Here is a 25971-nt window from a genome sequence, read left to right on the forward strand (position 1 = left end):
CATCCGGTTAGGACGGGATCGACTTTCATGGAACAGGGTACGTACCGCTAACGCCGCCTGCGTCATTGTTTGAAGAAGATTTGAAGAAAAATGGACACCGATGGAGAGAACTGGATTGTTAAGCTGAGGGATTATGAAGAAAAAAAGGTAATAAATGGCAGTATATATTCATACTTAAACACCTACAATCGAATATTTTATAAGCCTCATCTATTATCATCGCTGGTTACTATTCAATAGTCAAATATAACTTCCCGGGTTGAACTGCCGTGCCTCGGTGTTCTACTCTAGCCTCGTCCTTGATAAGGTTTAAGACGGTCTGGTCCATGGCACCATTCGCCCATTCGACCCAGAAAATTGGCCCCTTCATTAAGGAACTCGGCAGAGATTGCCTCTTATTTGACCCAAAAAGAAATCTAATTCCACATTACTAGCAAGATCTCTTTTGCCTTGCACTAAAAATACTCTCTTCGTCGCTGTTTACTAAGCTTTTACCCTACCCGCTCTTTTCTGGATCCATCGCCATAAGCTCGACGGTGGGGCGACAGACAAAAAAAGGCTCTTTCGAAACATTGATATAGACAGCCTACCTCCTCGCACACGGCTGCTGATCCCTCAAACAAAAACAAACACGCCAAAGGGGTCCCTCGAATATATTTGCTCACCACCAGGCGATAGGGTGACCAGATATGGACTCCACCGACCGCGATCTCGCCGCCGTAGGCGCAGATATCTCCAGCCAGCGCGCCCCTATGACCAGCGGCCGCCAATTGAGCCATGAAGCTGAAAGGATAGGCAGCGGATACTCCTCGAACTCCTCCTCCTCCGATCATCCATATGCCGATCCCATTGGTCTGAGTCGGACACACTCGACCCAGGCGGACCTCGAGCGTCGCCACACTTCTATAAGCCGCATACAAACAGCCAGGACGCAACATAGCGCCACGGTTGGGAGGGGTATCGGGTATAAGGAGTCGAAGAAGCCGCTGCCGAATTTTGGATATGGGAAGTCGTATCCCCCGCCACTGCCAGCGAAGGAGGAATATGTCGTAGAGTTTGATGGCCCGGACGATCCTCTGCATGCGCAAAACTGGCCGTTTAAGAAGAAGTAAGTGTGGTCAATTGCGCTCGGTTTTCTCGTACCAATACTAACCGTGTTTTTGTAGGCTGTATACGGCTATTATGCTTGGTCTTACTACCTTCACTGCGGCGTTCGCTTCGAGTATCTTTTCGGCTGCGATTCCTACTGTCTCGAAACAATTCCATGTCGGAGAGGTGGTTGGGACACTCGGTGTATCTCTCTACGTTCTCGGCTTCGCCACGGGGCCGACGTTGTGGGCGCCGCTGTCCGAGTTGAAAGGACGGCGACTCCCTATTCTCATCGCCATGTTCGGATTTGCCATTTTCCAATTCGCAGTAGCTGTCGCCAAGGACCTGCAGACAGTTCTCATATGTCGATTCTGGGGAGGATTCTTCGGCGCATGCCCTCTCTCCGTCGTTGCGGCGGTATTCTCGGATATGTTCGATAACAAAACAAGAGGACTGGCCATCACGGTATTCTCCATGACGGTTTTCAGCGGTCCGCTCGTTGCCCCATTTATTGGAGGTTTCATCACCGAATCTTATCTTGGCTGGCGCTGGACCGAGTACATCTCCGGCATCATGGGAATTGCGTGTTTCGTTCTGGATCTCATATGGTTGGAGGAGACCTATCCTCCTGTCGTCTTGATCGAGAAGGCAGCGGAACTTCGTCGTAGAACCAAGAACTGGGGAATCCACGCAAAACAAGAGGAAATCGAACTTGATTTCAAGGAGCTTGTGACGAAGAATTTCAGTCGTCCTATGCGCCTGCTCTTTACCGAGCCCATCATCTTCCTTCTCTCACTCTACATGGCCTTCATCTACGGCCTTCTCTATCTCTTCCTGACAGCCTACCCAGTCGTCTTCCAGGGCGTCCATGGCATGTCGCCTGGTGTTGGCGGCCTGCCGTACTTTGGCATGATCTTAGGACAGCTGTTTGCTGGAGCCTACATTGTCTACATCCAGCCGGCTTATAACCGCAAGTTAGATGCGAACAACGGTGTCCCGATTCCCGAATGGCGTCTCCCTACCGTGGTTATTGGAGGTGCCGCTTTCGCTATTGGATTGTTTTTCTTTGGCTGGACCGGATATACCAAGAGTATCCACTGGATTGTGCCCACGCTGTCGGGCCTGTTCACCGGATTCGGTCTTCTAACGATCTTCCTGCAATCCTTCAATTACCTTATTGATGCCTACCTCATGTTGTAAGTTTTCTCCGGAAGCCCCTATCAATATGTCAGACTAACTCTCTCAGTGCCGCCTCCGCAATTGCAGCAAACACCTTCCTCCGTTCCCTTGCAGGTGCCGGATTCCCCCTATTCGCCCGTCAAATGTTCAAAGCTCTTGGAGTAAATTGGACAGGAACTCTCCTTGGATGTGTGGCCACGGTGCTTGTGCCGATTCCAGCGGCCTTCTGGTACTACGGAGAGCGCATCCGTGCGAGAAGTCCTTATGCTCCCACTGCTGCTCCACAACCAGGCCCCGATTCTCAGGACGATGAGGAATCACATGCTGAAGCTGATCCTTATGCTGGAGGAGCAGGCCTTGAGGAGGTCGAAAAATCGCGCAGCAGCGAACGCAATGCTCGCAATGCTCGCACCAATACTGGTGATAACGCTGTGTAAAGTTTTCTTTCTTGCGTCAATACCATATGTGGAGAATCTGTGCTGGGGGTTTGGATCAAGTTGTATGAATCGTTTGGTTAATTTGTAGTATGGGGGTCTTTTAATTTTGGATACCAGTTAGCGGACATTATTTCGTTTTACCATATTTAGCAAATTTATAAAGATAATTAATTGACAAAGTTGCATTGAAACATTGATGAAGCGGACGTCGTAGAGTTGCTGACACCTGTGAGACTGACAACAGCCTTGCTGCAAGGCTGATGACGCTTGGACCAACAAGTACCACCAAGGGCCTCTCTGTCATCGACCACCCTCAGACCAGCCTCGTCCGATGGCCAGACACCCCAACGATTGACTTCACAATACCGCCAGCATGGCCGACAGAGCCCAAGACCCCCTAATGGGCGGGGATGACCACGACTACGACGACTCCATCCCCGCCGAGTCCGTCAGCGAGCACGAAGACCCGAGCTCGACTCCCACCCTCTTCGTCTGGCTCCTCACGCTCTCCGCCGGCATCAGCGGCCTGCTATTTGGTTACGACACAGGCGTAATCTCAGCTACCCTCGTCTCCATAGGCACCTCCCTCTCCTCCCGCGCCCTCACCACACTCGATAAATCCCTAATCGCGGCATCCACATCCCTCTTCGCCCTCCTCGTCTCTCCCATCAGCGGTCTCCTCGCCGATTCTCTGGGACGCAAACGCGTCATCCTCATAGCAGATATCCTGTTCGTCCTGGGGGCGCTGGTACAGGCCGTCGCGACGTCGGTATGGGTTATGGTCGCTGGCCGATCGATCGTTGGTCTCGCTGTCGGCGCAGCGAGTTTCGTTACGCCGTTGTATATTGCTGAGTTGGCGCCGTCGATGTTTCGAGGGAGACTAGTGACCTTAAATGTCCTATTCATTACGCTGGGACAGGTGGTAGCGTATCTGATCGGATGGGGGTTTGCGGAGCTGGGTGGGGAGACGGGGTGGAGGTGGATGGTGGGGTTGGGTGCGTTGCCCGCGGCGTTGCAGTGCTTGGTTATGATTGCTATGCCGGAGACGCCGAGGTGGCTGGCTCAGGCTGGACGGACGGAGGAGGCAAAGGCTGTTTTGCAGAAGGTTTTTGGTGCTGCAGATATGAGGAGGACTGTGCAGCCGGTGATGAAAGCTATTGAGCTAGAGGTGCGAGAGGAAGAGGAGGCGAAGCGGGAGAGGGCTAGAAGGTCGACGACGAAAGATGGGGGGTGGTTCTCTGATAGCTGGTCTGAGTTGTTTGGTGTGCCTGGGAATGTCAGGGCCTTGACCATTGCGTGTTTGTTGCAAGGTCTCCAGCAACTATGCGGTTTTGTGAGTTTCACGCCCCTTTTCCCCAAGCACTGCTAACATGAACAGAACTCCCTAATGTACTTCTCCGCTACCCTCTTCTCCCTCCTCGGCTTCGCCACACCAACCCTAACCTCCCTCTCCGTCGCCGCCACCAACGCCATCTTCACCATCCTCTCCCTCCTCCTCATCGACCGCCTCGGCCGCCGCCGCATCCTCCTCCTCTCCATCCCCGTCATGATCTTCGCCCTAATCTGCTGCGCCGCAACCTTCCACTACATCATCCTCCCCACCAACACCAATGCCCACAACCCATCCGCCGACGTCCCCCTCCCAATCACAAGCCGCACCTCCCCCCTCCTCGTCGTCGCATCCATCATCCTCTACGTCGCCGGCTACGCCACCGGCCTCGGCAACGTCCCGTGGCAGCAGAGCGAGCTCTTCCCCTTAAACATCCGCAGTCTGGGGTCGAGCCTGGCGACGGCGGTGAATTGGGGGAGTAATACGGTGGTTGGGTTGACGTTTTTGCAGATGCTGGATGGGTTGGGGCCGAGTTGGACCTTTTTGATTTATGCGTTTGTGTGCTTGGTGGGGTGGTTTGCGATTTGGTTGGTTTATCCTGAGACGAGGGGGTTGACGCTGGAGGAGACGGGGGAGTTGTTGAAGGAAGGGTGGGGGGTGCAGAGGGGGGGTGGGAGGTTGGGGAGGGGGGTGGGGGCGGAGAATGGGGAGGGGTAGGTAATGTAGTATATCTGGTCTGTAATGTAGATTGGCAACGTTTAAATGATAATTATTGCATCAATTTATCGGGACGAGACAAACAGTGAGTTGGCTTACGTATTGATATTGTAAACGCCAAACACTTAAGCCTACAAACCCACAACCATAAAAGGTTATATGCAGTCCCTCAAACCCACAGCCAGCCCTAAAAGGCTAGAAACAGTCATAATATACGTTGCCCTCCATCTTCTTCTCTCGTAGTATCCAAACACCAATTCTCCCGTTCCATAGGCTCGAGGAACCAAACGCCAAAAGTTGAGCTACTTCACCGATTCCGGCACACGCCCATACACAAAATGCCTTCAAACCCCATCAATAATCATCACACCAGTTCACTTCACAGAGGGGAACTCACAGCTTATACATACAATGCACCCCCCTATCCCTCATCTCCCTCCTCACCCCCGCCAAAAACACCTGCACCCTCGTCGGCGTCCACCCCGCCACCCTCGTCAGCGCCCCAAACGCAATCCCATGCAGTCCCTCCACCATCTGATAGCGCTGAAATGCGCCTACCTCCTTCATACGCCGATCCTGCATCCAGTCGCCGATAGGTAGATCAAAGACTTCTTCCACCACGTTCTCGAAGCCGGCGCTTACCATCATGGATCCGTACTTCTGGGCGACGGACAGGTCGAGGCCGACTTCTTGGCTGACCTCCGCGAGGGTGGTGTACAATTCCATGATTTGCGAGTTGGGGGGGAGGGTGTTGTCGGGGGAGGAGGGGATGACGTGCATTTCGACTAGCTCAACGTAGCCGCCTGGTTTGAGGACTCTGTTGCGGGGTGTTAGGATGGATGGGGATGGGAGAGGGGGTGTGTGGGGGGTGGGGTTGGGTGGACCTCTTAGCTTGCTGGAGGAGACGCGGCCAGTCGCGGATGCCGTGGAAGAGGTAGCGGGCATGGACGAGGTCGATGGATTGGGGTTCGAAGAGCCAGTCTTCTTCTGCGTCGTCGATTTCGAAGGTGAGGTTTGGTGGGACCCTGGGATGATTAGGGGGGTTGGTGGGGGGGAGACGCGTGGCTCACCATTGGGGCTGTATAGGACTTGGGAGGGTTAGTAGGAATGTATATCAGTGTGAGTTTCACGGACCTCAAGTCTGTTGCTATAACCTGTGATTCATCAGCAATGGCCCGAGATATGTGTTGCTAGCAAGCTAACCTTTGCATTTGGATATAGATCGGCTAGTTAGGATGTCAGCTACGTTACGGTTAGGGCTCGAAGTAAAATCCTAACCTGTGTCTATAGCCCATATTCCTGCAACCAATTGATTAGCTACTTCTTTCATCTTGGAGTAGAGGTTTACCTGTGCCTGTGCCAATATCCAGAATAACTTCGGGGTCTGCCCCGATTGGTGCAAGGTGCAGGCGGCCCTTAGTGATAAGCATGGAAATGTGATGCTTCATATCTTCTCGATCCATCTCGTTCTGTGGAGCAAGTTAGAGACATGGCGTAGCTAGAGGGAATATCTCTTACTTCATCATTTGGAAGCATATATCCTGCAAGATACTCAGTAAGACCCCACGGCACCTCACGTGGGAACACTTACGCCCAGGCTTATATCCATGATACCGGCGACCATTTTCAAAGACATACTCATTGGCCTCGCCTGTTAAAGACAGGTACTCGCTCGAGCTGTCCCAAAATCAGTACAGGCGGCGTCAATCTGGCTCTTTGAGGCGGTAGTTACTCGGACGTCATTTCAAGGCTCCATATACACTCCTATCTTAAGCATTGAGATCAGGACGCTATGCATGCATGCAGGGCTTAGCGTGAGTTCCAGTGGGGAAATGCAATTGCCGACCCAACTCACCTTAATTTCGATATGGACCTACTTTGTTATTGCTTAAACCTGCTGCAGCATTGCTGCAGACTCTTGAGGTTCAGTTGTCTCTAGCCTAACTGTGACGACGGATAATAAGTTTAGTGCTTGGCACTGGGTGTCAGATGCGGCACCCGCGAGGTCCGTGAACAGCCGTGTATTTATTCCGTTGAGTATTGCGATTCCCCTGTTAAATAAGATGCAGGGATTGGAATCCCACTTTATTTTGGTATTTTTAGATATTTTGAATTCAATAACCTCTTGAGTGCTACTATAGAAAGATGCATGACGTACAGTTGTACCGCTTGTGGGCTTTTTATTTATTTATGTGGCTATTCGACACACGTCAACTCCCTGCGTTGCTGCATCAAGATCAAGAAACAGTTGTCAGATCAAATTGTTATTTATATTTTTGATGGATATCCCTAATCTATATTCCCTCTAAAGTGTATATCTAAATGTAGGCGCCCTATCGCCCATCTTCGCAATCTCATCATCGTTGATATCCGCACCATCGCTCTCATCCCTATCCCTCTGCGCATTGATCCTCGCATAGTTCCACCTCAGCGTCATCACCGCCGCAATACCCAGGGACACAATCCCAATATTCAGCGCATGCCCCAAGATGAACTTCGGCTTGTCCCTCTTACGATAGAAGTTCGACGCCATCGCGCCCGAGAGGTTACCGATTCCGATTTGGAAGCCCATTCCCGCGGCGCGCTTGTATGAGCCCGCCAGGTTGTTAGCAATCCATGTAATGTTTCCGGGGACGGCTGGGTAGATGCCGCATGTTGTGATGAAGACACCAGCGTAGACAACTCCGGGAACACCGCCGTGTGCGGATGCGGCGAGCGCGATGATGAAGCCGACTAGGATTGCAATCATGGGCCAGAAGATGTACGGCCAGCGGGAATTCCCGGCCTTCGCGGCCCGGTCGGAGAGTTTGCTGGTGCCGATACACATAATGGCGGCCGATATGTAGATGGGAATGGTAAGAAGTTGAGCTGTGGCGGCCTCGTAGCCGAGTTGGTTGATGATGGTGGGTAGGAACAGGGAGATACTGTAAAGGGGGCAGACAATCCCGATGAACATGATCGTGCCTAGCCATACCTGCCAATCCATCACTGCGGCCTTCACGAAGCGCCACTCGAACTTCTCACTCTCAGCAATCATCCTTCCGGATCTCTTGCTGCCTTGGTACTTCAGGCGGTGGGATGCCCATGCACGTTCCTGGGGTGTGAGGAATGATGCCGTGTCCGGGAAATCGTACATTATGAAGTATGCGCCACAGGCCACTATGACTGTCAAAAGGCCCTCCAAGATGAAAATCCAGCGCCAACCCTCGTAGCCACCCACTCCGTCCATCTTAGCGATGGCAAAAGCCAGGAGCCCAGAGAAGGCGCCGGCCATGGAAGCGGCGGAGAAAAAGAGACCTTGCCGAATGGCTAGCTCCTCCGAGCAGTACCACATTGTCAAATAATATGACACTCCGGGAAACAATCCAGCTTCAGCAAGGCCGAGGAAGACACGGACGGAAAGGAGGCCGGCGTAGTTGTTTGTCACGCCTAGACATATGGTGCAGGTTCCCCACGCTACCATTATGGATGGCAACCATACTGACGGGCGGAGTTTCTTTAAGAGGAGGTTTGATGGCAGCTCGAAAACTTAATTGGGTTAGCAAGAAAGGCTTCGACTTAAAGATAAACCGGGCAGTGTCCAAGATAAGTTATATTTTTGAAAAGAACAATCGCTTGGAGAGAACAAATGGAAATATACATACGAGCATATGTAAAAAAGAATACTGTTAGACAGAGAGCATACTGAGTACCAGTCAAGCCTAGGTCCTCTGATAGCCCTTGAATATTGGCATTGCCAATGTTTCTGTCGTCAAACTTCCGTCAGCCAAGAAACACTCGGTGGAGTCTTCCCCACACTCTCGCCACAACTGACACACCAACGGCGGACCACCCAAAGGGGAAGGTGGACTTACCCTCTATCCAAGAAACTCAGCAAGTAGAGCAACGCAAGTACAGGTATCAAGCGCATGTCCATCTTGCGAAGGACGACAGCTCTATCGACGCCAGAGAAGTCGGCATCGGGACCATCCCATTGCCCTTCGTCCTTCACAGGAGCCGAATTGGTTATCAAACCAGGCTCCTGATGCTCGGCGTGGATCCCATCTTGGTATGGCTTCTCCCTGTCGGAGAGGGAGGAGTCTGCCATGCTTTTCTTGTGTTTGGAGGTCTTGTGCGGCGAGATTGGGTAAAGGGGTCTCGGAACACAGAATAATGATATCGAGGTCTGAGAAGTGGGAAAAGGTGTAGGGGAAGCAGGGGACCTTTTATTGATGGGCCCTTTATTGATAGAGAGGACGTGTATCACAACCGGCTGTCTTGTGTTCCCCCGAACTCTCCCCACGCACCTCATCTCCGTTCGTGCGAGTACGTTGGAGCATCTCGTTGGCCATCCCCTCCATCATCATCACATCCCCCCGCGTTCCCCACCTTCTCCGCTTCAATGTCTGGGGATTGCGGAGGCGGAACAGGGCCGTATGACGGCTCGGGCGCTGAGATCCAAGACTGATTGGGGGTTCCTGACATGACTCGCGCTTGGTTCTGAACAATCGTTCGACTAGTTGTTGGCCGCAAGTTTAATCAGTGGAGACATGCCCAGCAATATCAGGTTTCACATGCCATTTCACATGTCATCTAGACCGTTAGACTGAGGTCATCGATATATTTGACTTGGCAGGCGGAGGGTAGTAACTAGCTCTCCAGAAGGGGAATAAGATGTGCGGCTCAACAACTCAACAGAATGGAAGCAACATTATTGGCTGGATCTGCTAAGTGAGATCTCTCAGATCTTGAGATTTGGGGGTGGAGAGCGCGTAGTGTGGTGTCGGTGTGTTGCTGTGTGGGGTGCGGAGTGCGGGGTGCGGAGTATATCCTGGACAAACCTAGCTCACTCATACTCTATTACGAAGTTAAAAGCAGATCTCCAAAATCGCCGTCTCCTTTCTCCATCTTCCCCCTTCCCTTGCCCCGCACTCCAATTAGAAGGGCCAGATCACTTGAAGTTGTGTAAATGCCAATTCAAGCTACGCCGAAACTAGCAGGTACCACCAACACTTCGGTTACAAGACATTGAAGTCTCACAATACTGTACCGCCACCTCAGACCACTTCACGTCACTCAGAAGAAATCCAATGAATGTCAACCGAATTCCGACGCCAGGAGCACAGCAGCTGGGGTGCAAGCTCCTGTGCCAGCTGTATGGTAGACTCGGAACCCGAAGCTTGGATCATCTCAAACCAAATATTGATATGCAATTAACTATTCTACTGTGATACATGTCTACTATTCGTTCACCCCCACCCCCAACCTCCTTTCTACTACGCGGTCAGCTCCTCGATTCTCCTCTCGATTTCCGGAATCTGCCGAAGCTGCAGGTCCAGCTCGTCCTTCTCATCCTCTAGTTCGAGCCTTTTCTTGGCGTCCAGCTTCGTGAAGACAAACTTCCCATGCCCATCAAACTGCAGAATCCGCGTGTGGTATTTCCACAGACTCCTCCTGTGACTGACTGTCATGAGCGTGATACCGAGGCTTTTCGCCGTCTCATACATCACCTTCTCCGTCTCGAGCGTTACACTCGACGTGCATTCGTCTAGAATGGCGTACTTGGGCTTATGGTAGTACAACCGCGCCATGGCGATGCGTTGTTGCAGCCCACCAGAAAGTGTCTCACGCCATTCCGCCTCGGCATCCCAGCCATCTGGGTACGAGGCAACGAGGGACTCAAGGTCGAGGACTTTAAGGATATCGAATAGGTGCGCGTCCGTCACACCCTTGGCGCGCATATGCCTTACAGAGTCGGGATAGATGACTTGTTGACGCAGGGAGCCGCGGCTGAGATAAGGACGCTGGGGAATGTAGAAGATATCGGAAAACGGCGGCTTGCGTACCGTGCCGCCGTAGACGGGCCACAGGCCACCAAGGATGCGGAAGAGTGATGATTTGCCGCAGCCATTCGGCCCGACGACGAGAAGATGGTCTCCTGGTTTGAGGGAAAAGGAGAGGGCTTTGACGAGAACGTCACCGTTGGGTGAAATAATTGGCCTATTATCGTAAGTACGGGGTTTCGAAACATGTCCGATTGAAAACTTACACGTTGATGAACTCAATGTCTTCGCTCTCAACGACTTCGCCTCGCCCGCGAAGCATTGCCGCATTCTCCTCTGTGTCAGCCGACGAGACGAGTTCTTTCTCGAACTTGCCCGCTTGAATATCATCCATAACATCCAACAGGGATGCCACTCTTGAGGTATAACCTGCCAGTTCCATAACTTCCTTGTACGAGAACATGACGCGGCCAAACGCATCAGAGGAGGACAGCAGCATTCGCCTATTGGTGACGAAATTCTGTGTCCTGTCACCCATAGTTGAAGCTGCTGGTGCCCCGGGAATTTTGACAAACACAGGGACACTGCATAGTATCAATCCTAAAGCGCCCCATACGTACTTGAGCACGTAATCCTCCATGATTCCGTGGTAGAATCGTCGCCGTAGGATGTAATTGACGTGCTTAATGAGCGTGAAGTAGCCCTTGTCCAGGGTATCCTTCTCTGCTTCATGTCCGGAGTAGAGAGCAACCTCTTCCGAGTAATCTATTAACCGGGAGTGCTGGAAGCGGAACTCTCCCTCCAACCGCGCTTCTTCTGCGACGTATTTTCCGAATGGTGGCGTGAGCATTCTCATCACACTGGCTGATAACTGGACAAGCAGAGACATGAAGAACAAGCCTTCACCTCCAACGCTCCGGGATAGCGAATAGTTGTAGATGCTCTGTAGACTTGTTAGCACACGACCTGGCCTCCACATGATAAATACTTACCATATCCAATATCGGCTTCGCCAAATTAGAGTATAACTCTGCCAGACTATTCGAAAATTTCGTAACATCAACGGTGATTAACTGGTCGGCGTTCTTTATCCGATCGTCAAGTGCTGAGATCCCGTAGAAAGTCATATTTGACAGATATTTGTCGTGTATATGGTTTGTGAGTCGGCTTCGATATTGTAGCGCGAGTCTACATTGGTGATATGATAACTTAATGCAAGTTAGCCCGTATTCCTTTACTTTATATCACTAACTTACCATAGAGTTGGTGAAGGTCGCCGGCACGGCAACCATCATCCACCAGACAATGCCAATGAGGAAGTCCTTCCCCTTCCCACGGACCAGATTGCTGACAAGCTTTCCATCCAAATCCGCCACATATACACTGAGGAGTGTCCGTACGACAAGAAAGAAGCTGTGGCTTATGAGCAGCCTCACTTCGGTGCTCTTCCATCCCGGAATGATAATCTTCAAGAGCCTGAACAGACTCTTGAAGAACTCCCGGTTCAGTTCCACCTTCTTCCGCCTTTGGTTCTGGTCGTCGGTTGCAGCTGTGCCTCCATATTTCTTAGACTGGCTATGCCGTACTGAGGCTGCCTTTTGTTCGTTTATAGCACTCCGTATCCGGTTTATGAGCGAAATAAACAGGGTTAGGTAAACGGTTCGCGATATCGCCGTGCGGTGTTTGAGGTATAAAGTCGTAAGTTCGCTTATAATAGACTTGACTGTCCGCTCAGGGAGAATCTTCGATTGTGCAGCCATTGCTGGTAGCCCTCGGGCTTGGAGAGAGCGGCGGCTCCCTCGAGCGTGGGGATGACGTTGTGCTCGTGCCCAGTCGCGGTCGTTGCCATGCACAAAATAGGCCCTGGAGGATTATTCCATTGGTTGCTCCAACAAGTCGGTACTCGAGTGTTAACTGTTCTTCTTTGCGCAAAGCAGTCACTGCTAAATTTCTAGTTATAGCGATGCGTTAACGTGTTGTGTTGTTGAGAATAGCTAAAACGGGCCTCCTCGGCTGCCGATTGTGAAATCCGGGGTATTGATAAACGTCGATGGGTTGGATTCCCGTTCATGACATGTGCTTATGCATGGGTGCCTTAATCGCAAGGCCTTAGTATATTTTCTTGGGACAACTCTAACCATCAACGATTTTATAGTCACCAAGCCACAATTTCTCTCAACCAACAAGGCAGATTTGTACTCTCTTTACAACACAACAGTTGTCAAAATAAAAAACCGAAAATATGGCAGAAAACTTCTATGATGAGATCGAAATTGAAGATATGACCTACGATGGGACCCTGCAAATCTATCACTACCCATGTCCGTGTGGCGATAGGTTCGAAATCGGACTTGCGGATTTACTCGACGGCGAAGATATCGGTGTCTGCCCCAGTTGCAGTCTGATGATTAAGGTGATATTTGAAGTGGTAAGAACTTCGAAAGAAATGTGTAAATTACCCCACTAATATATTTCCAGGAGGATCTTCCTCAACCCCCACCTGGTCCGGGTCAAGCTGCCCCTCCAGTGCCAGTTTGAACATCAAATGAAGAGGAATGAAACCAGAACCAATATTGAGCGTTGCTCAACAGCATCTCAAATGGGATATTCTCCATACTGTGGCGGGTACGAACAGCCCGAATAACGGGAACCACGACAAGGCCAGACCCGAGGAAATCTGGCTGTCAGGCCAACAGAAAGCGTCCTGACAAGCCGAGTTCTGAAGGTTTACATGAAACATGAAGATAGCAGGCCTGAGACAAGAAGATCTCCTGTGGGGGAAGTAAGGCGGAATGGGACGGATAGCCTTGAGATATAGCTGTTGAAGACGGGACTCGAACCGCCCAAAAGTCTGAAGAGGGGCTGTATTTAGCTGAGGATCGATACTAGCAACTAAGCTGATGGGAATTCTCGCCTTCGCTCTATCCCCGAGTAAAATTGTAGCCTTCAGTAATTGAGTCTCTATTTCAATAACAGTTGCTGTGGTCACTACTGTCATGCATGGTCCCTCCTTGGACTTTTGAATATGGTTGGCGGGGGAGAAGGTGGCGCGGATTCCCTGGATTACTGGTAGCTGTTGACCTCAGGAGTACGCTATAATGACTAAAGAAGTAATTTGAACGGAGCCTTGAGTTAAAGCCGTCATATACAGCCACTTGTTTCATTTAATGTGTAACGTTGGTGAACTTTCTGCTGGCTTCTGCAATACAATACATAATTCCCTTGATCATACAGTGGAACAATCCGACTTAGTCGATGACTTCCGTAAGATCAACTCCGACTTCCTTCTCCAACATCTCGTTCAGTGTTGATCCATCTCTAAGGTAAACCCATTTCCCTTGCCCCCCGCCCTCCTTCTGGTTTTGCGCTTCGCCCGACACAACCCAGTCGTAACGCTTAGGTCCTGATATCGGGGATGAAAGCCATATCTGCTTGTTTGGTGGCTGCTTGTTGATAACGTATGTGCCAATCGGAGGGAATATAAGAGTTAAAACGCCAGCCTGAAGTTGCTATTAGAATAATGACGTGTGATTGAGGCTGAAGAAAAACTTACGCTGTATTCAACATCAACATCTTCTCTGGCTTCTTGAAGCTCTTCAAAGGTTGCCACAAGATGGTCTATGCAAGTATCTGCTGCCTCATGGTACTCCTCGATGGTGAGTTCCGTGGGTTCCTGGGCCGTTGCCTCGGGTTCTAGGGTCTTTGCTGGTGGGTTGTCCGTCTCTGGATAAATGCCCTTCGAAGAGGCTTGCGAGCACGAGAAATTCCTAATAGAGCCTGATATGTATGACTTATTTGCGGCAACCACAGGCAAGATTGTCTTCATGCTCAGAGCTCGAACTGCTGGTACCTGGCATCGTTGTGACGTAGAAAGAACATTGCGGTTTGCCAACCTGGATATTCTGAGAATGTTGACGCGCGACATCGAGAATATAGCTGCCCAGCCGGTAATAGAATTCTTGGATAGGTGTTTGTGAGAGCGATGGTCGTCAATGAGGAATACGTAAAGTGAATTTGTGACGATGCCGAGCTCAAGCTCTCCGGTGCTCCAACCCCACAATGTCGTATGGTACCCCTGCAAGCGACTTTTGTAGATATCTCCGCCTTGTCGGCGAGGGGCCGATGGGACAATCAGTTGTCTCTAAACCTCAGCAAAACTCTCAGGTGAACACAAACTCGTACCTAAGAAAAGGATTTTGTGTTAGAAACAGTATCGCTACATCTTTACAACTTAACATTTGGACTTGGTCAAGATGATTAACGCCGTTCTTGTCTTCAACAACGCTGGGCAGCCAAGGCTGACGAAGTTCTACACCCAACTGGTACGCACCGATGCCCCGACCTCACAAACCTTAAGATGCTAACACAGACAGGAAACAAGTGTACAACAGAGGCTGATCTCCGAAATATTCACACTGGTCTCGAATCGCGCGCCTGGATCCTGCAACTTCCTGCCACTGCCACCCCTCCTCTCCTCTCAGTCCACTCCGTCTCATGCGGCTTCTACAACACCATCAAATGACGTGCCGTCACTCGTAACATACCGACACTATGCGACACTCTATTTTATCATTATATCCACATCAACCGAGTCGCCTTTAGCACTGATCGACCTTATCCAGGTTTATGTCGAGGCTTTGGATAGGTTGTTTGAGAACGTCTGCGAGCTAGATCTCATCTTCAACTTCGAAACTTTACACGCAACACTTAGCGAGATGATCGTGGGAGGGGTAGTGGTGGAAACGGGACTGGATAAGGTCGTCGAAGGGGTGAGGAGTCAAGGAAAGATCCCAAGGCGGCCGGTAAATGAAGGTACAAGAAATATAGGCCTGGGAGGGGGTTTCTCGTCATGGGCGGGCAGGTGAAAGTCTGAAGACCGAGCAAGGAATACCACCAAGACGTCCTCCCTGGACGAGGTCGGCCAATGAGGGACTTGTTGATTCGGAGTTCTCACTCCTAGAAGCCAATACGGAAACATACGGAGAGGGACCACGGGCCTCGTAATGAAAGCCCCACGGTCTCCAGGATGGACGAACAATATCGTATAACTATCTCCCCACCGGCTCCAGAGTAGAGTCTATCTATCTCATACAGGAATCAGGCTCCATTAATAATACAAAAAGCCAACGCCCCAGATCAATATAACTCCCGGCCCTCTATGCAATATTTCCACAAGGTCTCATCCCCGACTATTGTACATTTGTTTTCGAACCAGCTCCCTCTGCTCCTTCCCGTCGCTGCCCTCTTTCCGGGTTCGTCGTCCATATTGAGCCCGTCATCTCGCGGAATTTGTTTCGCAGCTACAACTGGTCAGCTTTTTATTGCTATGTAGGATAGGATTTACTGACCGCTTGGAATGGCTCATTTTCTTGCTTCCAATCGGCGAATAATACACCGTAGACAGTAACAACTGCAGGCTGGATTAGACAATGTTCCATAGCTTCACACGAGGCCACATACAAACTATGCTTCCTAATTGTGCAATCTTCACAGCCTTTGTCCACTTTGGCCTGGCCCACTTCAGCTTGCTCCTTCGTCGGTATCGTCGTTCTAGACGGAATTGATGCTTAGTACTGAGCTTCGAGAAATCCGGAGGCCAAAGTCGTTTTGCCTTGTATACATTCGTATCGATATAGGTCGGCCCTTTCTCCAAGGCCCTCAATATTGGCGATCGAAACATCGTAATTGCGCTTCAACACTGCTCGGCACTTCAGATTTGGCCTTCGATATCCGCGAGGCCAAAAGTTTAGTGCCAGCCGCATTTCGGTTGCACGGACCACAAGGCTCGACCTCTCACCGCCTAAATTTTGCCGCGGGGAACACATCCCACCACATCCCACCAGCAATTTTGGTGACTACACTCAGCCCCTCTTCTCCGCTTGTGACTTGTCGCAAGGCTTCGAAAATATAGTAGGATAAGGCCTGACAATACTGTCAGGACTTCTTCTATTGACTCGCCAATATGGCTGCTTCAGATGCTGCGGCGAAAGCCTTGGATGATCTCCATCTCTCAAAAACCAAGGAATTGAAGGGTGTACGTATAAATTCAGCTATGAGATTGTTTCCATTTCTGACTCTTACAGACCGAGAAAAGAGATTCTCTTATTGCTGTCGAAAAGAAATATCAAAAGAAATGGCAAGACGACGCGGTTTTCCAGCCAAATGCTCCAAGCATCGCCGATATACCCCTCAGTGCGCTATCGGCAAAGGAAGTCCGCGAGAAGCACCCGAAATTTTTCGGTACGATGGCGTATCCATACATGAACGGTACTCTTCATGCGGGCCACAGTTTCTCTGTCAGCAAGATCGAGTTCACTGCGGGATGGGCAAGAATGCAGGGCAAGAGGGCTCTGTTCCCGATGGGTTTCCATTGTACCGGCATGCCCATTAAAGCCTGCGCAGATAAGCTTATCAACGAGATCAAGCTGTTTGGCAAGGACTTCTCTGGATATTCTGAGGAAGACGAAGCCAGCGACAAGTTGAAGGAGAAAAGCCCGCCCGCACCAACCTCGGCTCGTGAAGATGTTACAAAATTCACAGCCAAGAAGGGAAAGGCTGCTGCAAAGGTCGTGAAGATGAAGTATCAGTTCCAGATCATGCGCGCCCAAGGCATCCCAAATGAGCAGATTCACGAATTCGCCGACCCAAATCATTGGCTGGATTTCTTCCCCCCGCTCTGCAAGCAAGACCTTACCAACTTCGGTTGCAGAATCGATTGGAGGCGATCCTTCGTCACCACCGATGCCAACCCCTACTACGATTCATTTATCAGATGGCAAATGAACCGTCTTCGCGAGTTGAAGAAAATTAAGTACGGCAAGCGTTATACAATCTACTCTCCAAAGGATGGCCAGCCCTGCATGGACCACGACCGAAGTGAAGGCGAGGCCGTCGGGCCACAAGAATACACAGCCCTCAAGCTGAAGGTGTTGGAATGGGCACCAGAAGCGAAGAAGGCGGTTGCCGACAAGCTTCCACAGGGGGCAGATGCCTTCTTTGTGCCAGCCACTCTCCGTCCAGAGACCATGTATGGTCAAAACTGCTGTTTTGTAGGACCCAAGATCACCTATGGCGTTTATAAAGTGTCAGAGAAGGAGTACTACATTATCACCGAGAGAGCTGCCCGTAACATGGCGTATCAAGGTGTGTTCCCGGTGAACGGCGTTTATGAGAAGGTTGCAGAGGTTACTGGTGCGGACTGCGTTGGCACTCTTGTCAATGCTCCGCTCTCTATTCACACGGAGGGTATTCGAATTCTCCCTATGGATTCCGTCTTGCCCACCAAGGGTACAGGAGTTGTTACCTGTGTGCCTTCGGATTCTCCAGATGATTTTGCCACTATTACAGACCTGGCAAAGAAGGCAGAGTACTATGGCATCAAGAAAGAATGGGCGGAGTTGGAAATAATACCTATTATCGATACACCTAGCTATGGCAACCTCACTGCTCCGTTCTTGGTTAAGAAGCTCAAGATTGCCTCGCCAAAAGACACGAAGCAGCTTGAGGAGGCAAAGGAGTTGGCATACAAGGAAGGTTATTACCAAGGTACGATGTGTTACGGACCATTCACTGGAGAGAAGGTCGAGGACGCAAAGCCAAAGGTCAGACAACAACTGCTTGACTCCGGCGGTGCCTTCGCCTATTCCGAACCAGAGAAGCGTGTTGTCAGCCGATCTGGAGATGACTGCTGTGTTGCGCTAATGGACCAATGGTACTTGGATTACGGAGAGGAGTCCTGGAGGAAGGTTGCGCTTCAGCATGTTGACAATGCCGATGGAAATGGCCTCAACACTTACTCCCAGGAGACAAAGAATGGCTTCGAGGGCGTTCTCAACTGGCTCAACCAATGGGCGTGTGCTCGTAGCTTCGGTCTCGGATCCAAGCTCCCATGGGACCCTCAATTCTTAGTTGAGAGCTTGAGTGATTCTACGATTTACATGGCTTACTACACTGTTGCCCATCTCCTCCACGGGGATATCTTCGGCAGGACGCCAGGTCTTCTCAAGGACCTCACGCCAGAGCAGATGACTGACGAGGTCTGGGACTACATCTTTGCCCGCCGCGAGGTTAGCGAGGATGTTCTCCAGAGCAAGATTTCCTTGGAAGGCCTGGAGACGATGCGCAGAGAGTTTGAGTACTGGTATCCTTTGGATCTCCGTGTATCTGGGAAGGATCTGATCCCCAACCATCTCACATTCTTCATCTACATCCACATTGCCCTCTTCCCTCCGGAGTACTGGCCAAAGGGTGTTCGTGCCAACGGTCATCTCACCTTGAACGGAGAGAAGATGTCGAAGTCCACCGGAAACTTCATGACTCTCGACGAGATGGTCAAGAAATACGGAGCTGATGCCAGCCGTATCGCTCTTGCTGATGCTGGTGACGGAGTTGCCGACGCTAACTTCGAGGAAGACGTCGCCGATAACAACGTCCTCCGTCTATTCACATTAAGAGAATGGATCGAAGAGCAAGTGAAGGAGCAAGAGACTCTCCGCACTGGCGAGAAGAACGACTTCCTCGACCGTCTGTTCGACAACGAAATGAACGCCATTGCTCGCGAGGCTAAGGGACACTTCGACGACACCAACTACAAGCTGGCTCTCAAGTCTGGTCTCTACGACTTCATCGGCGCCCGTGACTTCTACAGAGAGGCATCTACCGCTGCCGGCATCAAGATGCATAAGGATCTTGTCTTCAAGTACATTGAGCTCCAAGCACTTCTCCTCGCTGTCATCGCACCCCATTGGTCCGAGTACATCTGGCTCGAGGTCCTCAACAAGTCCGCAACTGTCCAAGATGCCCTCTTCCCCGAGATCCCAGCACCAGATGCCAGTCTGTCCGCTATGCGCGAGTACGTCCGCACCACCGCATCCAACATCACTTCCGCAGAGGCTGCTCAGCAGAAGAAGAAGGCAAAGGGCAAGGATATCAGCTTCGACCCCAAGAAGCCAAAGAAGCTTACCATCTTCGCGGCCAAAAGCTTCCCCGCCTGGCAAGAGAAGTACATTGATCTCGTCCGCGAGGTCTTCGATCCTGCCACCAAGGCCTTCAACGACAAGGAGCTGACGCCCAAGATCTCAAAGATGGGCGAGATGAAGAAGGCCATGCCATTCGTGCAGGGCCTCAAGAAGCGCCTCACTGGAGGCGAGCAGCCAGAGACGGTGTTTGACAGGAAACTGGCATTCGACGAGTCGAAGACGCTCTTGCAGATGGTTCCGGGATTGAAGAAGGCGGCTGGATTGAAGATCGTGGATATTGTCGAGGTTGCTGAGGGTGGGGCTACCGGCGTCCTGGTTGGTGGTGGCGAGGTTGCTTCCCTCCCGCCGCCTGCTGCGGGGGCTGTTCCTGGGGTGCCGACTTTCCACTTTGAGAATGTTGAGGAATAGATTTTTAGATATACGCAAAGAGGTAGTAGTGAGGAGTAGTATAACGTAAAAGTTGTTTAGATGCAGTCATAATTGAATCTGTTTCAATAACCAATAACTACATGTGACCATTTCCTTGGCTACCATTGTGTGATGCTCGCGATTTACGTGGTACCTGAGTTATTCCACCAGCGATAGGGGTTGAAGCTCTACCTTACCCGGAATTCTCACAAGCCGAGGTTCCCCACATTAAGGTCCGTTGCCCGTGCGTGCTGTTCGGATAAGGTTCTCTGGTCCTTCCCAAGAACCACATTGGTTTCGTCAATTGGATGTGGATCTTATAAACCCCAAGGTCCCAACACCTCCTCAGCATTGTCAATAAACAATAACGAAAGCTACACAATCAATCCCAAAGCCATCAACCAACCTACGCTGCGGAATCATTTCAATCGTCGCCCCATATACCCCACCACCAAACCACCCAAAATGCCAGCCCCCTCCAAAGTCGCCCCAACCGGCAAAGTAACCACCTACACCGGCCCCAAGACCTTCTCGCACCGCCTCGTCGGCGGCCTCGTCCTCTTCTACTTCATCTCCTACGCCGCCAAGGGCTACATCGTCCCCGGCAGCGCTATTTACGAAGCGCTGCAGAAATCCTGGCCTGGGGGGGCAGCCCACTACTTGTGGCTGCAGGAGAAGATTTTTGTTCCCGTTATTGCGATTCATGGGGTTGAGACGGCGATTATGGCGTATAGACTTGCGGGTGCGGGAGTTGGGGCGGGGAGTGGACTGTGGTGGAAGTGGATTGCGAGTTGTTGGATTGAGGGGGTGGGGAGCCATCAGAGGCTTTCGGCGTTGATTAAGGGGGAGTAGATGGGGGTGAGGGGATGGGAGGAGGGGGGAGGGTGTATTGATGTTGGGATGGATGTACGCGGTTACGAGAATCGGAATGGAAGGGCTTGGGGAGAGCTGTTTATGTCAAGTTAGGGGTGAGCGCAGGTGTATGTATACACACATAATTCGCGGAAGACAGAGTTCAAATCAACGCCGTATAATTGCACCCTTACATTGTATCTAGTGAAATAAACATAGGGGACTAGCGGACAACGCTATGGTATGGTATGTACAGATTTATGAAAATTTCCAAAGAGTGTGTTTGTCCCGAAAACCCAGGGAACCCGAGAAAGACCTATTATGTATGCAATATTAAAACAGTGTTATAAAAAGAAGTATCCAAGCTATCCCCCCCCCGTCCGCCTGCCAGAAGTGATGATGATGACCTCTTCCGATTTCCAAACTCCTGCTTTGCCCTATAACTTGCCCCGTGCTTCGCTCGATCGTGGGTATATATTTAAGTGTAGATTTCGACATTCGATTATAAGATTATATATAGTGCTCCTCCCATTCTATCCCGCGCCGCCGTTGGGCCCGAAACATAGATGTGTTTGTTGGAGCGGATTGTGGTATATTCCTCGTCGTGGTTTATTCCTCCTTGCTCTCGTCGCTCTCGCTCTCGCTCGCGCCAGGGGTAGGTGGTCGTGCGCCAGGCATCGGTGGTAGGTTTGTGTTCTGGGTAGGGGATGGGACGGGCTTTCTAGCCGTGCCGGGGCGGCTGGCCGTCTTTGGCCTCTCGGTGGTGTTGGGGGCGTTCAGGTTGTTGTCGTCTTGAGGGTTTTCGAAGGTGTCGCCGCTGATAGCCTTGCGGGCGCGAGGGCTGGGGGCACGATCGGGGAGGGCGGCGGTGGCCTTGAGGCGCTCCTCGGTCGCGCGGAGTGCTTCTTCGAGGGCTTTGAGCTCGGATGTGTGTGTTGAGACGAGTCTCTTCCTTGGGGTTGTGTTAGTAAATGTCTCGGCGGCCGGTGAAAGTGTCGGTCAAGGGACCAAGGGGAGGCTGCATACTTTTGGTCAACTGCGGCATCGAGGTCTGCGATGCTGTTGTCTATCTTGAATAAATCGTCTAGAGTGATAGAGAAATGGCGAGCCATGGTGGATTGCGGTCGGCGTCCGCTGGGCTTCCATTCCCTGTCCAACTCTTCGTCTGAGCGTTGGGTAACAGACATAATGGGTAATGAGGGAGGGGGTGTTGGTCGTTGGTTGTATGTGAGAAAAGTCGCAAGATAGATCAAAGGCTAGAAAGTTGCTCGTTGATCTTTGTCGCAAGATGGTATAATAGAACTTATCCGACTTGATAAAATGTTGGGAAGAACAAGAAAGCAGAATTATAGAGGGGGGGGAGGGAGGGTGATTTGGGAGTAGAAGGGGAAGGTATCAGCAGCCGGTGATTGAAGCCACTAATCCGGGGTCAGGTCTCAAGAAAGGGGCGGCGGGGCTAGCGTTAGGCGTTTGTGCGAGGCAATCTTGTATCTCGGCGGATAAATGATGAAGATCAGCAGGAGAATGTGCAAGTACGAGAACGGAAAGGGGATGCGTGGAGATGAGGTTTTGATATTTAACAAGAAATAGAGTAGTATCTATCCATATGTGCCGTGTTTATCGGTATATAGATATGATGATGATATAACGACGTCGGTGAGTGAGTTACGGTCTCAGTGAGACCATGCACCTTGCACCGATCATTTCCTGCTTTTCTGTGTACCCGCCCCGAGTACCCTAGCAGTATCCTACTCTAGTTACTCTAATACTAGATTAGTAGTAGCAGCCGTGTAGATATTCTAGTTAATCTAGCTATTCTAGTTGCTTTGTATCTGCTCTAGGTACTCTATTTACTCTAGTAACTCTACCCTGCGGCAGTCACGGCTGCTCCTTGGTGTGTGCTTCTCGGTGTGTGCTTTTCTGTGAAGAAGCACTGACTTGGTCGAGTAGAATATCGCGACAATAATTTCTATAAAATATTACATTACGGTTAATACAGCTGTTAATATACCAAAATTATCTTTAGCTCTAATATATTTTTATTTTATTTGATATTACCGTAATTGTATTGTTCGTTTACTCCACGATCTCAGAACTACTCCTCGAAATGCTTGTATAGTACTTCCTGTCATGCCCGGGCCGCATTTGGCCCGCAATCACAGTCCCAGCCTCACTCGCAAGTTGTCGAAAGTTGGCCTGCCCTGCACGTGATTAGACATCCTAAAGTTTGTCTCCTCGTGCACCTTCCAACTACAACACCAAAAGGGCGGCCAATCCACCCTCGAGCCTTCCGAAACACACTTCATCTCAGGATTTTGAAGCCACAAAGATCGTCCCATTCAAAGACGGTCTGCTGTTGCTTCGAAACCACCCCTCCAGAGTCAGCCGTGGCTCCTATTCACCCTCACGCACGACGCGACAGTCTCCTCGACGGCTGGCGGGGAGGCTATCGTGGAATGAATAATATAACGGCCTACACACCTCTTGAATCGCTATTACTGTTTCAATCCTTGGCCGTCTTTGGGACCGAAGCCAACGTGTTCGCGCGAATCTCGGACCTCCTCAAGAACAACATCCTCATACGAGATGGCGACCGATACGACCCAGGCCGACTCAGTCCCGATTCCCTTCGCGAACTGTATCTACAACTACTGCGCGAAGAGCTGAAGAGCGAACTCGAAGCTGAGATTCCTGGCGACGCGAGCCCGTCGAAGAAGCGCAAGATTCAGAGCCCGCCACTCCCGACAATCAAGGATGCGAAGGAATACAGTGGAAAGCTTCCGCAGCTGGTAGATCGACTTTATGCGAGATACAGAGATCAAACCATACAGGCCATTCGGGATGATGAGCGGCGATACGATGTGCTCAAACGAGAGCTCAAGGAAATCGAGCGTGGAGAGTGGGACGAAAGGATCATGAAAGATGAGCGACGTGGACAGAGAACAACCAGCGAAGATTCCAGGAGGGCACCAAGTGTACCGGTTGTCTCTGAAAAGCCTGAAAGGCCCGCGTCCCGAGGTGCAGAACTACAGGCGGCACCAGCAGCCTCTCCGCTGGCTTCACCACGAACGGAGCCAAGACATGAAGGTTTGGCAATCAGTGACGTTCTCAACACTCACGAAGTTCCCGCATCGCCTCGACCCCTTGAAAAGGATACGGTGCCTCGTGTACGGAATGTCCCGCCCATAAACCACCACAGGACGCCTAGCACCGACCGCCCCCATGGACCTTCTCCACTGCAACCTGGCCAAAGACCGCCCCCTCTTGACCGAAAGTGGGAGAATTACCAACCTCCTCCAACTCAGCCATATTCTCCTCATGCTCCGACTCCACAAGGATATTCGCCTTACCCACAGGGGCAATACGCCCCGGTGTATCCCCAGCGAGGCTCCTTCTCTGGCCCCTTGCCACCCGCTCGCGGCCCAGTTCCTTCTTCCCCTCACGCAGCACAGCCTCTGCACTTGCCGCCTCAAGGCCAGCAAGGCCCTGGTTCTCCAGCAAAGCCTTTGGATCAGTTGGCAGAAGTGGCTGATCAACAATACCGACCGCCGCAGCAAGTTCAGGGACAGCAAATGGCTCAATATCCTCCCACCCCTGGCCAACAAATGGGACCGTATCCCCCAGGTCCTGGCCTTCAAGTGTCCCAATATTCTCCAGCCCAGTATGCCCAACCTCCCCCACAGCAACCATTCAGAAGCAACGGGCAGCATCCGCAAGGGCAACTGCCTGCACAGTGGAACCAGTACCAACAGCTTCCACCTGCAAACTACTACCCTGCGCCTGGTCCACAGCCCGGGCAACGACCATTCCCAGTTAGGCCAGAAATTGCACAGCCGGAGCAAAGGCAGTACAACTCGCCATACAACCCAAGCGGTGGCCAGCCTCCAGCTTTCAAATCAACCCCCGCTCCGAAGCCTCTGCTGCGCGATACTCAGCCAAACACACCAGTTACAAGGCCGATTCTCAGCACTGGAAGAGCTACCAGATGGACCCCAGTGGCGACCCCCGGGACTCCCAAAGCGTCTATTTCCCCCGATGCACCAGCTTTCGAACCTCTGAGCCCGCAGCCCAAATCTTCTACCTTGCCCAAGGACAAGGGTAAGAAGCCTCGTGGTCGACCGCCCCGCATCAGGGAAGGCAGCACCGCCTCACCTGCGCCGCGGCCAGCACCACCATCACAAGCACCAGATGCCAAGGTGAAGAAAGAAACGCCTGGCCTCCGCCCTCTCCAAGATCTCGCACTCGCTACCTCCGCCGAAGACACGGCAGGAGCAACAACCGACGAGACCCCCGCCCCCCCTTCCTCGCCTCTTCGCAAGCGCAAGCGCAGCCCTGCGCGCGCGCCGTCAAAGCCTCCCACTCACGTCCTTTGGACGCGCAACTTCTCTAGAATCTCGGCGTCGGCGCTAGAGCGTATCGGTGCTCACCGCTGTGCGAGCACTTTCGCCAATCCCATCAAGGAGCGCGACGCGCCGGGTTACAAAGATGTAATCCTGCGCCCGCAGGACTTGAAGTCGATCCGCTCTGCGATCACGGCGGGCTCACGCGCTGGGCTCGCCGCGGTGGCTAGTATGGATGAGGAGAGTGATAAGGGGCAAGCGAGTCTGCAGCTCCCTATCAGCGAAGAGCTTGTGCCGCCGAAGGGTATCGTGAATAATGCGCAGTTGGAGAAGGAGCTCATGCTCATGTTTGCGAATGCGATCATGTTCAACCCCGATCCCGATCACGGATTCGGTCGCGCATTCTCGGTGAGGAAAGGGACCCCCGCGGAAGTTGAAGATAATAGAGGGTATACGCTTGATGAGGATGGAGTGGTGCAGGATACGAAGACGATGTTTGCGGATGTGGAGAAGATTGTTGGGGAGCTGAGGAGCGCGGAGCAGAGGAAGAGCGAGGAGAAGGAGGGGCTGGAGAGGAGGGCGAGGGAGAGCGAGAGTGTGGATGATGCAGACCAGGAGGGGCCGGGGAAGAAGAGGAAGAGGGGTTAGGTGACTGATGGTTTTACGAGGATGGCGTGAATGGTGAGCGATTGTATTTTTAGGAGGGTGGCTTTTGATTAGGCGCAGTTGCTTTATGGGATATGGCTCAATAAGCAAGGATAGATAATTCCGTTGAGATGTATGCTTCTGTAGAATTAACTACATACGATGGGGTAGACAACATATATTTTGAGCCTCAGCTACGTGTGTCTTCATATCTGGGTTCATGCAGACCAATGC

The 25971-nt window shown here is 51.5% G+C and overlaps 13 protein-coding genes across 13 annotated transcripts; 7 read left to right on the forward strand and 6 right to left on the reverse strand.

The window, feature by feature from the left end:
• The first annotated feature begins 187 nt into the window (after positions 1 to 187).
• VE01_09528 (uncharacterized protein) lies at positions 188 to 2888 on the forward strand. The gene is made up of 3 exons (XM_018278941.2): positions 188 to 1108; positions 1167 to 2285; positions 2336 to 2888. The coding sequence occupies exons 1-3, from the start codon at positions 690 to 692 to the stop codon at positions 2703 to 2705; spliced, it is 1908 nt and encodes a 635-aa protein (XP_018126013.1). The 5' UTR covers positions 188 to 689; the 3' UTR covers positions 2706 to 2888.
• Positions 2889 to 3040: 152 nt separating this feature from the next.
• Positions 3041 to 4752, forward strand: VE01_09529 (uncharacterized protein; the record flags this gene model as incomplete). Its single annotated transcript, XM_018278942.2, has 2 exons — positions 3041 to 4038; positions 4084 to 4752. The coding sequence occupies exons 1-2, from the start codon at positions 3079 to 3081 to the stop codon at positions 4750 to 4752; spliced, it is 1629 nt and encodes a 542-aa protein (XP_018126037.1). The 5' UTR covers positions 3041 to 3078.
• A 58-nt stretch (positions 4753 to 4810) lies between these two features.
• On the reverse strand, positions 4811 to 6769 carry VE01_09530 (uncharacterized protein). The gene is made up of 12 exons (XM_018278943.2): positions 6608 to 6769; positions 6485 to 6542; positions 6344 to 6429; positions 6271 to 6293; positions 6101 to 6221; positions 6031 to 6051; positions 5956 to 5978; positions 5887 to 5906; positions 5823 to 5840; positions 5637 to 5777; positions 5150 to 5569; positions 4811 to 5094 (listed from the first exon to the last, which is right to left on the reverse strand). Exons 2-12 carry the CDS (start codon positions 6493 to 6495, stop codon positions 5055 to 5057), a joined length of 924 nt encoding a protein of 307 aa, XP_018125982.2. The 5' UTR covers positions 6496 to 6542; positions 6608 to 6769; the 3' UTR covers positions 4811 to 5054.
• A 234-nt stretch (positions 6770 to 7003) lies between these two features.
• On the reverse strand, positions 7004 to 9518 carry VE01_09531 (uncharacterized protein). The gene is made up of 3 exons (XM_018278944.2): positions 8607 to 9518; positions 8397 to 8497; positions 7004 to 8280 (listed from the first exon to the last, which is right to left on the reverse strand). The coding sequence occupies exons 1-3, from the start codon at positions 9041 to 9043 to the stop codon at positions 7058 to 7060; spliced, it is 1761 nt and encodes a 586-aa protein (XP_018126000.2). The 5' UTR covers positions 9044 to 9518; the 3' UTR covers positions 7004 to 7057.
• Positions 9519 to 9941: 423 nt separating this feature from the next.
• VE01_09532 (uncharacterized protein) lies at positions 9942 to 12541 on the reverse strand. Its single transcript, XM_018278945.2, has 4 exons — positions 11771 to 12541; positions 11507 to 11722; positions 10781 to 11457; positions 9942 to 10731 (listed from the first exon to the last, which is right to left on the reverse strand). The coding sequence occupies exons 1-4, from the start codon at positions 12272 to 12274 to the stop codon at positions 10008 to 10010; spliced, it is 2121 nt and encodes a 706-aa protein (XP_018125998.1). The 5' UTR covers positions 12275 to 12541; the 3' UTR covers positions 9942 to 10007.
• Positions 12542 to 12678: 137 nt separating this feature from the next.
• DPH3 (Diphthamide biosynthesis protein 3) lies at positions 12679 to 13686 on the forward strand. The gene is made up of 2 exons (XM_018278946.2): positions 12679 to 12942; positions 12993 to 13686. Exons 1-2 carry the CDS (start codon positions 12757 to 12759, stop codon positions 13050 to 13052), a joined length of 246 nt encoding a protein of 81 aa, XP_018125999.1. The 5' UTR covers positions 12679 to 12756; the 3' UTR covers positions 13053 to 13686.
• FRR4 (Mitochondrial chaperone Frataxin) lies at positions 13636 to 14575 on the reverse strand. The gene is made up of 2 exons (XM_018278947.2): positions 14068 to 14575; positions 13636 to 14014 (listed from the first exon to the last, which is right to left on the reverse strand). Exons 1-2 carry the CDS (start codon positions 14437 to 14439, stop codon positions 13763 to 13765), a joined length of 624 nt encoding a protein of 207 aa, XP_018126003.1. The 5' UTR covers positions 14440 to 14575; the 3' UTR covers positions 13636 to 13762.
• A 78-nt stretch (positions 14576 to 14653) lies between these two features.
• Positions 14654 to 15978, forward strand: APS3 (Sigma-adaptin 3A). The gene is made up of 2 exons (XM_018278948.2): positions 14654 to 14836; positions 14888 to 15978. Exons 1-2 carry the CDS (start codon positions 14768 to 14770, stop codon positions 15377 to 15379), a joined length of 561 nt encoding a protein of 186 aa, XP_018126004.1. The 5' UTR covers positions 14654 to 14767; the 3' UTR covers positions 15380 to 15978.
• On the reverse strand, positions 15536 to 16223 carry VE01_10839 (uncharacterized protein). The gene is made up of 3 exons (XM_059464288.1): positions 15975 to 16223; positions 15863 to 15924; positions 15536 to 15814 (listed from the first exon to the last, which is right to left on the reverse strand). Exons 1-3 carry the CDS (start codon positions 16192 to 16194, stop codon positions 15704 to 15706), a joined length of 393 nt encoding a protein of 130 aa, XP_059320271.1. The 5' UTR covers positions 16195 to 16223; the 3' UTR covers positions 15536 to 15703.
• Positions 16181 to 19988, forward strand: CDC60 (cytosolic leucyl tRNA synthetase). The gene is made up of 2 exons (XM_018278949.2): positions 16181 to 16548; positions 16598 to 19988. Exons 1-2 carry the CDS (start codon positions 16477 to 16479, stop codon positions 19898 to 19900), a joined length of 3375 nt encoding a protein of 1124 aa, XP_018126001.1. The 5' UTR covers positions 16181 to 16476; the 3' UTR covers positions 19901 to 19988.
• A 210-nt stretch (positions 19989 to 20198) lies between these two features.
• On the forward strand, positions 20199 to 20752 carry VE01_09537 (uncharacterized protein; the record flags this gene model as incomplete). Its single annotated transcript, XM_018278950.2, has 1 exon — positions 20199 to 20752. The coding sequence occupies exon 1, from the start codon at positions 20366 to 20368 to the stop codon at positions 20750 to 20752; it is 387 nt and encodes a 128-aa protein (XP_018126002.1). The 5' UTR covers positions 20199 to 20365.
• A 174-nt stretch (positions 20753 to 20926) lies between these two features.
• Positions 20927 to 22112, reverse strand: VE01_09538 (uncharacterized protein). Its single transcript, XM_018278951.2, has 2 exons — positions 21779 to 22112; positions 20927 to 21704 (listed from the first exon to the last, which is right to left on the reverse strand). Exons 1-2 carry the CDS (start codon positions 21937 to 21939, stop codon positions 21362 to 21364), a joined length of 504 nt encoding a protein of 167 aa, XP_018126005.1. The 5' UTR covers positions 21940 to 22112; the 3' UTR covers positions 20927 to 21361.
• An 893-nt stretch (positions 22113 to 23005) lies between these two features.
• On the forward strand, positions 23006 to 25930 carry VE01_09539 (uncharacterized protein). The gene has a single exon (XM_018278952.2). It carries the CDS (start codon positions 23209 to 23211, stop codon positions 25738 to 25740), a length of 2532 nt encoding a protein of 843 aa, XP_018126029.1. The 5' UTR covers positions 23006 to 23208; the 3' UTR covers positions 25741 to 25930.
• Positions 25931 to 25971: the final 41 nt, after the last annotated feature.

Source organism: Pseudogymnoascus verrucosus, assembly GCF_001662655.1.
Source record: "Pseudogymnoascus verrucosus strain UAMH 10579 unplaced genomic scaffold scaffold_65, whole genome shotgun sequence".
NCBI classification, from domain to species: Eukaryota; Fungi; Ascomycota; class Leotiomycetes; order Thelebolales; family Thelebolaceae; genus Pseudogymnoascus; species Pseudogymnoascus verrucosus.